Consider the following 15,215-nt stretch of genomic DNA (forward strand, 5'->3'; position numbering starts at 1 on the left):
GAACCTCACTCTGCTTTCTTACCTGCACACTACTAAAATATCCCCTCATGCTGGGTATCCAGTGGTGTTACTGTAGCTCCTCCTCCTCCACATTACATAATCCCAGTGGGATGAAGCCAATAATACGCCAGAGTAAATGGAGAAACGCTGAAGTGGTGTTCCCGTGGCTTGTGCAACTGCTGAGGCTGTGAATATTACAGCAGTGAGCTGAGTGCATTACAGTCACAGTGAACCCAATTAAACTCACAAATGAAATGTTCCCAAACACATTTATTATTACCAAATCTGATGCAGTCACCATTGATTAATTATGCACAAATGATACAACTCTGTACAGTGATTCAATATCAGCACAATAATAATCATTTTTCTTACACAGAACCAACGATGATTAGGATGCTGTAGATTTCAAACTTTTCCACTATTGTGACAGTTTTTGGTGGAAAATGCCAAACGGCTGTAAGTTTGTACATGAAAGATATTCATTCATTCAGTGAAGTTCATACACGACATTATAACATTTGTTAGATTCGTTTTCTTTTTGTTGACCATTAAATTCCCTGATGTTTGTTATTGGATCAACTTGCAGTGTATCACAGCACCCTTGATATTAAAAAAATTCTTCCATGAACATGCACTGGATTGTCGATCAGTTGGCTTCAAAGGAATAATTGGACATTTGGGGAAATACACTTATTTACATTGTTGCTGAGTGGTGGATGAGAAGATAGTAGTCATGTTTGTATGGCAAATATGAAGCTACAGCCAGTGTAAAAATAACAGTTTGTGGTATTATGTAAGTTATATGAAGTTATGACTTCCAGGAAGTCACTGCATTACACTTTTGGTTCAGTAGGGATTCAATAAATGACATTAGCAAGTTTTATATTTACAGTTAGGTGTATTTCTCTAATCTTTGGACAGAGCCAGTTAGCTGTTTTCCCTTGATTCCAGTCTTAATTGTTAAGCTGTGCTAATTGTCACACGGCTGGGGCTCCATATTTAATGGACAGATATGACAGTGGTATCAATCTTCTCATCTAACTCGCGGCAAGAGAGCAAATAAGCACCATTTCCAAATGTCAAACTATTCCTTTAATGGGCACTTCATGGTAAACAGGACAAAATGTTTTTGTCTTTTAGTGTCACATCGATTGAGCTATAGGAATAATGTTTTTATATTCACAAAATAAATCTGGAAACAATTTAGAGTAATTAAATGCAAAAAAAACAAAAAACAATCTATTATTCATTTTCCCTTTTTTTGTTGATGTGGTGGCTGAATTATTACAATATCAAAAGCCTGTTAATTACAACAAAATTCAATGCAATGCAAAACATTTTTTTTTATCATGAATGAAAATATAGCCATTTAATGATGTGAAATGCTCCTCATCCCCATTCATATGTATATTATTATATAGTCAAATTGTACGATACAGAATTCCAAACAATACACAAGACTTATAGCTGACACACTGATGAGATCATTTTATGTTACAAATACATTATACCCTGAAAAGATAAGCCAGCACAGTATGAGGGTCTGCTATAATCTTAATGCTTTTTTGTACTGAATCTCTGTGTTTGGCATCCCATTCATTTAATCTGTACAGATTTAATAAATATTCAGATCATTCTCTTGAATTCACATTTGCTCAGAAAAAAATGACCAGTATTATAAAATGCCAAAAATAAAACTTGTACAAAATTAACATTGTCTGACAAATGGCAGAATGCAAATGGCTCACCTAACTGATAAAGTGCATTTCTGATACTTGAGGCAGATTATTATCTCAAAAGATTGAAATTAGACACACAATCAAATCTATGGTATGAACTCTTTCCTGTTTCCTTTAACTGAAACATTTGTAATCCACATTATTCCAAAGAGGAGGCAGTAGCAAGATTTCTAAACACACAAATAACACCCCTTGTAAATTAATAAGATGAAAAACCCACTACTGGCATAAAGACATGAACTGTGTGGTCTTTGTGGTTGTCAGTGCACCTCCTGCAGACACAGTAAGTTTGATCCTGAAGTTATCGAAGGGCTCACAAAAACCCTCTCATCTGTAAAGCTTCAGGAAAGAGGTTTGATGTTAGATGAAGTCGAGGCAATGAGACGAGAGGAGAGGATGCGGATTGTTGCGGCAGTAGAGTAGCTACAAAGTTTATGCAGTTTATTCAAATAATGGCCCTTTCCCTCAAGACCTACAGTACGTGTTTTTGGTCCAATCATGAAAGCTGTTTCATCATGCAATGCATAGATATAGGTCCGCTTGTCCAAATATAAATGTGGATGGAGGTCAGATATTTTTCTCCGTAACAAAGAATTGCAATCCTTTTGTTTTTAAATGACCTAATTTTGTTCATTTCACATGGAGTTTACATTTGAAATAGTAATAGAAATAGTTTGACAGATTGGGACATAAGCTGATTCCATTTTCTTGTGAAGAGGTTGATGAAAGGATTGAAACCATTCTCACAAATATAAAGTAAATATTAAACTTGAACCAGGAAAAGGTTAGCTTAGCATAGGACGAAGAATGGTAACTGCTTGAAGGTGCATTACCTTCACCATGCTAGCTGTTTCCCCTTGTTTACAGTCCTTACACCAAGCTAAGCAAACCAGCTGCTGACTCCAGCTTCATGTTTACTGCACAAATGCGAGAATGGCATCTATCTCCTTGGCAACAAAGTGAACGAGCATGTTCCTCAAAATTTGAAACTATTCCTTTAAAGTTAATTTACTGAGGTGCAGCCACAAACCATAAGCTTGTTGCTACTGTATGAATGAATGTATCCCTCAAGTCTTTTCGCCGTGTGGGGGGGACCGGTCTCGCTGAAAGAGCAGGGTCACACCCTTCCTGAAGCGGTGGTCCCTGACACTGTAGATGATAACATTACAGCAGCTGTTTCCTGTCAGGATCCAGAAGGCAAAAAAGGAAAAGTTACACCAGGTGTATCCCACCACGTTCCCGAGCACAAACACTGCGATGGGAGAGAAGGACGCTGTGAAGGCAAATGTTAGAATGCCAATTGTCTTGGCAGCTTTAATGTCTGAAAAGGAGGGTCTGTGAGGGCACCCTCCCCCTCCTCCTCCCCCTCCATCACTAAGACTCCCCTCTGAGAGGAGTTTGCGTTTTTGGGAGTACCTTCGAATGCTAGTGAAAGACACAATATTAACTGCTAACGTGCCACCGAGCAGTGTGAAGTCAAATGTCGGGATTAACAGCAAAATGTTGGCATCAGGCGGCAGCTGGCTTCCAAACAATAGTGGGGTGTAGTTACACATACGACTGCACTCATTGTACTCCAAAGTGAAGTTACTGCTGAAGATGAGAGGCGCAAGAGCCAGCAGGAAGCTGGCAGCCCAAGAGAGCAGGATGAGGAGCAGCGTTCGTCTCCGGGTCACCAGGGCATCCTTGTGAAGTGGCCTTAGGATGGCCACACTTCGCTCCAAGGTCATGAGGAAGATTGTGCTGATGGAGACAAAAGTGCATCCAGCGAACACTGGACCAATCAGCATGCAGGGCTGCCAAGGGCTCACTAGTCCGCCGAGGGAGGAGGTGGAGGCCGGGGAAGTAGAGCTACCCTGGTACCAACTGGGAGGAGCGGTCGTCACCATCAGAGAGATTTCAGTGTAGACAGAGAAAGGGACCACGAGGACACCAACCATCATGTCTGCTATGGCCAGAGACACTGCCAGAGAGAGAGTGAGACAACAACAAGAAGAGAACTCAGGATGCACATTCAGACTGTTGTCCTGTTGAAACACTGAAGTAAAAAAGTTTCAGTGGTGAAATGGTTCACAACATTTACCTTTCAAGTATCCCTGCGGTGTTCTCGATTGCCTCGTTTGCACAAAGACAGTGAGTGTGACCACATTTCCAACCACGATGGCAAATGCCAGGCTGACCATGAACACCACAGCCAAGGTGCGATTTAGAAACCCACAGCAACAGAGGGTACAGAGGGGGGCTAGAGATTGACTTGACCCGAGTCCTGCCTGAGCAGCTGCAGTAAGGTTAAACGGACAGTCTGTGGTCGCCAGCAGGACTGCTGTACTCCCAGGGACGCTGACGTTGGGAAGCAGAGCAGTCATGGCCCAGGATAGACTGGTCTATGCTCGTGACGTGCTGGTGGTAGGGCTGCTCAGGAGACCATGTCCTGGGCTGAGAAACTGTCCTGTTGAAAAATACAAATGAACACGTTTAAATCATCCGTACAAATGAGAGAAATGTGGCGAACAGTATGTCTAACTTGCTTATCTAATACGGCCGGTCATGCTATTCTTTTTTTAAAAAAACAAATCAACTTGTATCATCAACCCTGTCAGTAAAGCATTGCTCCCAACTGTGTGACACACAGACAAAAGAATGGCCACTCTGATGACACAGTGGTCTTTACACTGCATCCATCAAACACCTGAGCCACTAACTTTGCTTTTATGAGGTCCTCCAAAATCCAATTCCACTATAGAGTTACAAAAACATGTCATGGACATAAGCAGGCAAAACTGTACATACTTGACATACAAAAGAAAATGCATGATCTCGGTGTGTTGCATCGTTCTAACTTATGGCGAGTTCATCCTACATTTAGGTGTAACAGAAGGTTTTCAGTACTAAAAGAGACAAACCATTTGCATAATCAACCTTTACCATTATATTATCAATCCACTGAAAGGTGAAAATTCTCAAAATACTGTTCTGTCACAGATAATCACATAATGGGAGTTGATAACACTTGACAATTTGGGCCCTCTAAATAGCTTTTAGATTTGGCTTTTAGCTAGAAACTCAAGTCTCCCTTCCAGCTATATTTATTCATTTGGAGAGAGTAGTGTGTAAAGAGCCACATATATTAATCTGTACCACCTGCATAACAGTGATTTTTAGCTTATAATTTCTGAAAGCCACCAATAACAGGCCACAATTAAGAATATATGACTCTCTTTGCATATTTTACTCTACACACCTACCTGCTGTTTAAAATATATTTGTGGATTTCATGGCTGTACATGGATCATTTTTTGAAAAATACCATTTATTGTTTTACCGTAATATTGTGTCAAACATCAAACCAAGCACTTAATTCAACAATGGCTTGGAGGATGTGGAAGAAAAAAAAGAAAAATAAGCATATGCACAGGTAGTCCTTTATTTCCAACCAAAGTGGTGGCCCAGTACAGACAGTGATTTTTTTTTTTTTAAACCTGTGTGTTCTGGTTACATGCTTTTTTTTTTTTTGTGCCCTAACACTGTTGGAAGCACCTCGATGCTGTCAGTACCCATGCAGAAACTCTAAGTTCAGTACCAAATGTCTCTCTCAGCTGACAACTAAATACACGGGTCCTTCAATCATTTATGCTGTTCACTGGACTGGAGAGCAGGAAGGTACACACATCTAAGAAAACAAAGGGTAACAGGAATGGACATATTCAGACCAGAGCAAAACCAAACTAAATCCCACGTTCTCACCACGGCTTTGAGCACAGAAACATAGTCAACGAAACATCGGAGCTGTGAGACTGGAGATCCTTTAACTGTAATCAGCAGTGAGTTTGCCTCAGAATAATGAGAAGCAGATAAAAAAACACTTGTGCTTGTGCCGTCAGTGACCTGCATATTGTTCAGGGTTTAATTAAAAGATTGCATACTGAAGACCCACAAAGCATCGTCTGCCCTCACAGCTTGTTCACATAGGATTGATTACTTTGAATTTGAATATCAATCTTCCATCCACATATTAAATTAATTATTTTTAATCATCTGTAGAAAAAGCCAGTTCAAATTCTTTAATAATAAACATTTATAAAATGGTAAGCTATAATACAAATTTACAAATCTTTATCATATTTAAATGCAGTGTCAAAAGTATAGATAATGAAATGGTTACATAAAGCAAAAATCCATATTTTTAATCAAATGTCATTATCTAGTACCTATAAAAATTATTCAATTCCCACAGAACTTTTCATGATTTGTTGTTTGAACCAGCATTGAATCAAAGTACATTTGTTTACTTTTTGACACTGATCAACTTGTAATTTTCTGCTCTCAGCAGATGAGTTTGTGGACCTAATAACCCAAAATATGAGGCTCAGCTATGGCTTGCCTTGATGCATGCAGTTAACCTTTATCATTAAGATGCACTGTTTATCTCATTCAATTTCAGTCAATATCAATAATTTCCAAATCTGGACTTGCTTGTAATATTACCAGTCCTACCACTAGGGGTTTGTACCGGCAAGTATGAGTAGCCATATGTAATATTGTGCGTATGTGTCTGATCCTCCATTTCTTGCTGATAATGCTGTAATGTCTCTTTTGCGGTGTATGTAGTTGCTTGTAATGAGTTCAAATCAGTAATTTACGTGCTGCCACACATTGTTGTTCGACATCACTGGTGCATCCCTCCTCATGAATATGTAGAAAGAGACTTGAGTCAATGTCCCTCGTTGGCCACGACCAGTAAAGTAGTTTTATTGTGTTAACCTGTAAAAAAAATACTGTGTCTTAACACAACCAAGCCGCACAACCAAAATTTTGTCAGAGGAAAGGCTTTTGTAAAAGAGGTAAGCGCTAGGGTTGCCTCCTTCTATGTGCTTGGCTTGATGTATGACACAATATTACAGTAAATATGTAGCATTTTATTCTGAAATACGAGACAATGTCGTTTTATACGGACACTTGTAAGTGCACTAAATCAAACTAGTTGGAAGTTTAGCTTTGGTGACATTGAAGTCGTGACCATGGTGTAGTTTGTTTATAGCCAAACATTAGCTGTTTACTGCTAGCGATTGTATCTAGGCTTCAAAAATCATGAAGTGGTGTTCATTATCCTGCTGAACAAAACGTGTAAGTATCATAAACTTTTGTTTGTCGCAGATCTTCTTTTCCACAATAATCCAAAAGCTAATGGAAAAATCCTAATGACTTTTTGTCAAGGGAACCAGGGTGATGCTAACTTCAGGGTTGGCCTAGAAAAAATACCTCATCCCTACATCACTCTATTGTCAGTGAACTTTTTCCTCACTTGTTCAGTATCTATATTTTTGCGACATGCCATATATATATATAAATGAACATTTCCTCATTGTGTTAATGGGAAACATATTCCGGTTGCCATCAACTTTCTTTCAAAAATGTATTTGCTGGTGCACATTTTTGTAATTAAATCAAAACAGGGTTCTCCATGTCTAGTCATCCAGAGTCACAGTTTGTGTAGTTTCTAAATCTTGTAGTACCATTTTCTTCCACTTCCCATAGGACCACTCTGACCACTACTCCTACATCAAGCTTACTCCCACTCATCAGTTTATGGTCTTAAATTTAGCACACAGCACGGATCTCAGTTGGCCATGTTTCTAGATCAGGTGAGAAAACGTCTCGGGCAGAGAGGCTGTTGAATGACTGTCTGATTGGTACTATTGTTTGAAGCATCTATACTGGTCTGTACTGTTCTACAGTGGCTTGTTATTTACTCATCATACTAGCTTTCAGAGAGGACAGCGTGAAATTATGTGAGTCTGTGCATTTTTTTTTTTACAACAGGCAGCGACATCTGTGTACAGAAGCTTATGTTGCTCAAGCATGCTTAAGTACAGGCACAGCCGAGGCTCCCAAGGAATTAACCCTTGTGTTCTGTTGAAACTTTCTGTATTTCTTCATTGTTTGGGGTCCTACAGACTCCACTGCTGTATGTGTAAAAGTAATAATGATAATGATTGCAAAATGTATTATTTTTTCCTTTTAAATACTGTTTTCCTTTCTTTCTGACCTTACAAAGAAAGAAACAAACCTCAATACACATGCCTGTACGGTGACAGTACTTATATTTGAGGTATCTTAAGCTGCTAAATGCTCCACTATGCTAATTATCAGCTAGTCACTAACTCTGTCTGTCTGTTGTTGGTGCTGAGCAGGTGGCGTACAGTGGGTTTTTAGAGCTGAAAATGAAAAATAACATTAAGGGAGCTTTGATTCAGGTGATAATCCTTTGCAGGTTAATCACCTTTCACACTGTCAAATCTTTCAAGTAGCTCTAGCTGCCTAACTTTAACCATACATTAACCATGATTAATTTGCCATGCACATTTATTGTATTGTGGGAGTCACTCATTTAACATTTTAGTATTCAGATATACGTTAAACAAATGTAATCCTGGGTTTTGCTGAATCATTTTCTATAACGAGTCAACATCAGATTGTGAGAAAATCGGTCTGCATTTGTGCTTCTCACTGCACCTCACAACTCACTTCACATCTATGACACAAATATGCAGCTGCAGCAACAATGATAACATTCTGTCAAAGTGATCAAGGCCGAGATTCACAACAGAGTCTTTGTCAATATTACGAAAGAATCTTGTGAATACCTGAAATACTGAGTGGGAGGGAAAGGGGAGATTTTTCGACACCAAACATGGTTTCTGCTTTGACTCAGCTTCTTTTTTTATGAGTGGATTATATTTTTCATTGAATCATTCAGCCAGATAGATGATGAAGATAATTCAAATGTGCAATTAAATTGGGTTATCAAAAGAAAAACCATAAAATGTTTTACATAACATATAATTTTACACATTTACAACTCCACAGGATGGCAAAATGGATGGTATTTTTAGAACTATGTGATGGCACTGGTGGTAAAACAAAAGAAAAATTATTTTTGGGAGGATAGAGGACGAACCTCATTAAGGGGCTTTTTGACTTTACCTTGAGTGAAGATGACAGGCGGAAGTCTTCCCTGTGGCAAGACCTCAGGCGTAGTGAGACAAGCAGCTGACAGCAAAGATAGTACACACACACACACACACACACACACACACACACACACAGTTCTACTGTTAAGGAGATACAATCCCAACATCTTCACAATCGGTACAAATTAAGAGATCTACTTGTGTTCTGAGTGAGGGGAGAATGAAATACCAAGCAGGTCAACATGTCCTGCATCTGTGTGTTGATCATCTCTTGAACAACAAAAGAAGGCAGACGGCTGAATGATTGTTCATTATTCTGTGTGTGTTGGCTCTTGTGAACTGTTTTCCCATTTTCATCACAATATGAAATCTGAAAATAACATGAAAAAAATAGTCCTCATGTTTTCAGATTATATAAAAACGGAGACAATGTGTACTGTTGCTATGGAAACAGTTAATTAGTTGTGGGCTACAACTTCTACCCTATTTTTTGTTGTTTTTTTTAAGCATATTTATTTACATGCATACATCGACACCATTAAAAGTATGATGAATAAGCTATTAGCAATTCCTGTTTGCAGTGTACCCATGGATGTACAGAAAACTATTACTGTAAAAATGTGACGTTTCTCAGGCAAGTTCTGGAGTTACAAGGAGCTTGTCTCACAGTCACATGACTGGATTCTCATTGGCTAACAACACTAGCCTTTAACTGAATTCAAACAGCAGCAACAGATTTAGCAGCTGTGTAATTGTAAGCAAGTGTGGGGGAAAAAAAAAATCAAGGTGATTTATTAAATGTTTATGGGGCTGAATATGAAACTACCGTTAAATAAAACAACACTAAGACTGAATACCTGAATACTTCAACATCATATTCAATGCATGAATACCACTTGTTTTGAATAAGTCAATACTGTGGCCTGATGGCGGTACTATAGGAAATGTCAGACGATCATCGAAGTCATTACAATTCATCCTCTAGCACTCTTGAATATTGATTTCACAGCAATCCATCCAATAGTTGTCAAGATATTTCATTCTGAACCACAAATGTCAACCTCGTGGTGGAGCCAGAGGAAAAGTCAGGGGATCCCCAAAGTATCATCTAGGGACTGTGGATATTTGTGTGAAATTGAATGGTGATCCATCCTGTAGCAGTCAAGATATTTCTTTCTGAAGTGGTGGACCAACGGATTGAACAGACCTAACACTTCAATCCTTGGAGCCATGTAGTTTTTGCCCATTATTTTAGCCATGATTAACTGTATTTTGACAACATGTGCCCAATCGAGGCCCCTTTAATAATGCTGACAGTTTGTTGTTCTCTGGAGACCATTGTGCTAGAATAGCTGCGTTTAGGTTCAGGTTGTTGTACACGCATGCGGTGAATTTTCTTTGACAGGGCCACGTCCCTGAGTGACAGGTCAGGCATATGTAGGAAGACTGTGGGGGCTTGGTCAGGGCTCTCAGGCCAGGTCGCCTGATCCACAGAAGGGTCATGTGCAGTAATAATGGACAGGCTGGCTCAGAGCCGCCTGGGGCCGACTGCCACAGCACATGAGGAGAAAGACGACTTTCTCTTCACATCTTGGCCTGTCATTCTGTCTGTGTTTGTTTCCCTTGTGGTTGTCAGATAAGTGCACAAGCAACACATTCATACACACACTAGCACAGATACAAACACATAACCAGTGTTACTTTCTTGTTATTGTTGTTGTATCTTTCCCTGTATTAGTGTTTCGCTCATAGCTGTGAATTTTTTTGTTTTCATTTTCCTTTCAAGTTTTCCCTGGCTGCATTTATTCTTGCTATGCGACCCAACAATCATTTTACTCTAGTTTTTCAATTGATTGTAATTTTAGCACAGAATAGCAATAGAATAAAAATCATTAAGCCGATGATTCCATTTAAAATTGCTCCCACTTCAAGACATATGAATACTGTAAAGCCCGCATACTCATTAACTTCACTGTATTTACAGAGAAAAGGGGATGAACAATGGAACATTATTTAACAGGCCAATATTTAAAAACACAAACATAAAGCTATAAACTCCTTTATAGTTATAGATATAAAGGCACACTCTTCTCCCCGGGCTTATCCTAATGTTTTGTTCCCCAGGAGCCACAATACTATGTTTTTTTTTTTTTTTTAGTCTTACGTTTCAATTTCCCAAAGTTATTTTTGTGAATGTATCATAATTCTAATATAAACTGTTTAATTTCAGTATCAAGTCTGATACGCCATTGTTCCCGCCCTGACATCCAGTAATATTACTGCTGCAGCCTACAGTGTAATTATTAAAGAGTTACTCAGTAATTAAAAAAGTACTTGCAGTGTAAATTATCGAACACAAAATGGTGAAACCCTTATTTCCTACAATTATGTCTTCTTCTGTTGTACTCACATTTAGGGACCCAGTGAGTATTGTAAATTAGTGTTGAATCAATCGCTGGCACTTAATGTGTGGGGGAGTGTGTATATGTTTATGCATTTGTGTGTATGTGTACGTGCCGTCTCCAATGACTCCCAGTCTAAATTACACGCTGCTAATGGACGTCACACCCACCACGCTTTCAGTCAACAGCTGCTTCACGCCTGAGTGATCAGACACCAAGGAGGGATACACTTCACTGTTTCCTTCTTTTGTGATTTTTGAATTGGAAATAGGAGTTTTGAAGATCCATCAGAGGGTGAAATTTCTGTTAATCGAAATGATCTCCTCATCTGATCTTAGTTTAACAAGAAACAGTTTCACCAAACTGTGATTTCAAACCCCTTGGGTCAAAACAGTTAATATGCACAGAGGATAAAACATTGTTAGGAACTATTTCATTGTTGCTCTTTGTTTAGGAACACGTTCAATTTTCTCGAATAGTTGCCCACTGAATAGTCTTTCTTGCTATCAAAATGCGTAACAATAATAACTGCAACAACTGCAGTGAAGACTGCAATTCAAATTCAACAGCACTGAGTGTGTCAGTGTCCATGTGTGTGCAGGAATGAGATAGTCAGTGTTTGTGTGCATCAAAATTATTTTAAAATGATTTAGTATTTACAGAGTTATTACAAATAATATTTTCCTATTAAATTCCATTGATGGTAGATCATTTTTCTCTTGGGAAAGAATTGCTCGTTATGAATCACTTAATTTAAATATTTTATTCATTATAATCATTGTAATTAAATTTCTTTAGCATGACTGGAAAAATGAGTTAGTCAGCTTAAACCAATAATATAGAAACCATCTACTCCAGAGATGAATAGCGCTTGTCATTTTTTAATATGTCACTAATTACATATAAATATAATTGAAGAGCACTAAGAGTTAAGCACTCTAAACAAACCAATTATACATATGCCGATGAATTTGTGAATGCATTCTCACACATTTTCAATCACCGCTCAAACAGAAGTTTAGCAATAACAAACCACAAATGTAAAAATGTTTCAGCTCCTTACTGTGGTATTTATTATGGAAAGCAGCTGCCATAAAATAACACACCTACTTTACATTCACAAAAACAAAAAAAAAAATCAAATGGGATGATCTTACCAGCATTTCCACTGTCATGGACCATAGAGCACTTGTGCATGCAGAGGTTGATAACAGGAACACAATCCAGTATTAAAGCTCTGATTTAGTGGAAGTAAAATCCGGTTAGAAATCGTCCAGTGAAGAAGAAAGTGGAGCTGTAGTCCTCTCATCATTCTTTCTCCTGAGAAGCACACATTAAGCACAAAGCCTCTCACTCTCTCCAGCTCTCTGTCCCTGTGATTCAGCCTCTCCCCTCTCCCTCCTCTGCTTCTCCCTCGTTCTGTGGAGGGCTCCCCCTCCCCTCCCCTCCCCTCCCCTCTCCTCCCCTCGCCCTCTGCACGGCTTGCAGTCCTTAGCACATGCACACGCTCTTCCCCTAGAGCCTCAAGGTAAAGTCCACAGCAGCACTTTACTGTCCTCTCCCATCCTTTCCTCCCACCTTCGCCTTTTGACGTGTCTCTCCCATCCCTGCTCATCATTTCCTTTGTTCCTTACCTCCCAAACATCTTTCATGCTTTGTTCCCTCACAGCTTCCAACATTGTTGAAGTCTTTAGTATTTGTTTTTTTTCTTTGCCGTACATCGCCACTCACTTCTCACACTGACAGCGTTCTCATTCATGTGCCTATGTTGTAACAGAGACACGCAATGAAAGAGACAGATGGAGATAGAGCTGTGGAGATATACTAGGCTACATTGTACTAATGAGAGGTGACTCTACTACAGTACGAGAGGGCATGAAATGCATCCATCCTCTCTTAGGCATTTGTTTAGTTTTGCCCCTGATGGCCTTGGCCTATGTGCACGGTTTTGATCATGTCTGGCACCTGGGTCATGTCCCATCCTCTTTGTTTCCCCCAGGGAGCAGAGACAATGGCACTCAAGTGAGACCCCTACCCTCAGATTTAATTGGAAACACCGGACAACACGTTGCAGGACTCACTTATTTGCCCTTGCCTTGACACTGTCTTTGTATTCAAAAATCTCCCTGAGCCAGTGAAGTCATTCAGCCTCAAACACAGTGAAACTGAAATGGAGATCGAAGCTCATTCCCATATATAAATACTGAAGAAATGTTGATAGGATCTAGAGTTATGTAACCTAATCCTGTGAACCTAATAAATAAAAATTAGAAACATTCCATGTTATAGTGAGGGTCATATCATATGTTTGACTCTGCTTTCCAGCAATAGATAAGCTGAGTTCTGGTTGATTACATGTGGGGTCTCAGTAGCCAGATCAGATCAATATATCTATAGCCTGCTGCCAAGGGGGCATAAGCTCTGATAGAAGTCATGCTGTGAATAATACAACACAAAACAAGCAGCATTTAGCTGAATGATTTCTCTCGGACAGTGACAGTCGCTGTGTCATTTCTCATGTGAACAGTAAAAGTAGTGAACACTATGTGGTTTGGTTATTGTATTGGATATTCTTCTTTGCTGAATTGCGTCTGTGCAGAGTTTGACAGTGGATGGCTGGTTCATCTGCTGAAGGTAAAGTTTTTCTGTGCTCATCTAAAAGTCAGTCCTGGTCCAAAAGGCGGGTTTCACAAGTGTGATGTGGAAACACTGAAATTTGTACATTCAAATCAAAAATAATTGCATATTCATAGATTCTGACTTTTTCAATGAAGAAGGAAGCAGGTCACAGTCACAAGTCATTTTAGAATTTTTAACTGGTTAATTGAACTTTTTAATTGAAAAACCATATCAGTCAAAAATTCTTATTCAAAGTTGAGTCTTTGAATATCCCTGGAGGGGATCTTTAAATTCTACTTTTAGAAATCTACAGCCCTGCTACTCTGTGAGGCTGCAGCTACAGGCACAGCTTGTAGCTATTGGCCAACATGCTAACAAGCACACAACGACAACTCTATCTTGGTGATGTTTAGCAGGTATAATGTTTCCCATGTTCACGCTAGTGTATTAGTATGTTAACATTTGCTAATCAGCACTAAACACAAATACATCTCAGTTTTTCAGGACTGAGGGGGAACATGAGACATTGTTTTAGGATGAGTTAAAACTTTGACCTGCTGGTGGCTTCATATGAAAAGTGAGGTTCACTAAGGTCGAAAGAATTCATCCTCTGGGGAACATAAATGTCTGTGTAAGTTTTCATGGCAATCCATCCAATAGCTTTTCAATACGTGTGTGTAGTCTACCCCCCCCCCCCCCCCCCCCCCCCGAAACAGTATTACTTTGACTCTGTATTTGTAGCTCAGTGGATTTAAAATAAACGGTGACAGTAAGGTCGAAGTGCTGACTTTCAGAAGAGATAACTTCCTAAATGAACAGCTTCTCTGTCAGATAAGAGTGCAGTTGCCTCAGGTCACTGAATACTGTAAAGTTTTAGTTCCACTACCACCATGAAATTACTTCATTTGAAATGAGTGTTTGGTTTTCTTGGATGTTCATATCCAGTTATAAAACTGATAACCCTCAGGAAATCATTTCTCAAGAGCCCATGTTAAATCCTCTTGCATAATTAAACTTTAAAGTCCAAGATAAGAATCTGAAATCTATGTAATCAGACTTGTTACATATGGGAACATGTTGTACTGATGCATGGAGTAGTCAGTAGTAGTATTCATGTACACACTGTTACAATATAAATACACACTCTTGTATTTTATTATATTTTTCTTTATATGTTTTTCTTGTTAATCTGTCTTGTTTAGTACTTTTATCAGTCACGTAGGCCACTTAGTCACTTTTGGACTTTGTTCATTTCATTTTAATCACTGGGAACTGTTTGAATGAGACCATGCTCACTTCTATTCTAAAATAATATACTACTGAAAACCAGTAGTGAAAATTTGTAAAGCTGGAATCATTCTTAATCAGATACAAAAATAGTTTTTATGGTTGTAGTTCCTTAATCCAAACACTGCAAATTGTGCATACCACTGTACATTGTGGCTGGACTTTGACTATTGATGTTAAATCGTTGCGTTTCA

The 15,215-nt window shown here is 38.9% G+C and overlaps 1 protein-coding gene across 1 annotated transcript; it reads right to left on the minus strand.

Moving 5' to 3' along the window:
• Positions 1–250: 250 nt before the first annotated feature.
• On the minus strand, positions 251–4,187 carry LOC111668297 (beta-2 adrenergic receptor). Its single transcript, XM_023424320.2, has 2 exons — positions 3,826–4,187; positions 251–3,705 (listed from the first exon to the last, which is right to left on the minus strand). The coding sequence occupies exons 1-2, from the start codon at positions 4,106–4,108 to the stop codon at positions 2,810–2,812; spliced, it is 1,179 nt and encodes a 392-aa protein (XP_023280088.1). The 5' UTR covers positions 4,109–4,187; the 3' UTR covers positions 251–2,809.
• Between the last annotated feature and the right edge of the window lie 11,028 nt (positions 4,188–15,215).

Source organism: Seriola lalandi, unplaced genomic scaffold, assembly GCF_002814215.2.
Source record: "Seriola lalandi dorsalis isolate HSWRI2012SDOR001 ecotype SW California unplaced genomic scaffold, Sedor1 jcf7180002054735, whole genome shotgun sequence".
Taxonomy (NCBI): Eukaryota; Metazoa; Chordata; class Actinopteri; order Carangiformes; family Carangidae; genus Seriola; species Seriola lalandi.

What these genes read in the sequence shown, in the direction of transcription:
- LOC111668297 (XM_023424320.2), bottom strand. Translation starts at nt 4,108, where the DNA reads ATGACTGCTCTGCTTCCCAACGTCAGCGTCCCTGGGAGTACAGCAGTC. An exon ending in ACCGCAGGGATACTTGAAAG is followed by an intron (nt 3,706 to 3,825) that starts GTAAATGTTGTG and finishes TCTCTCTGGCAG; the next exon opens with TGTCTCTGGCCATAGCAGAC.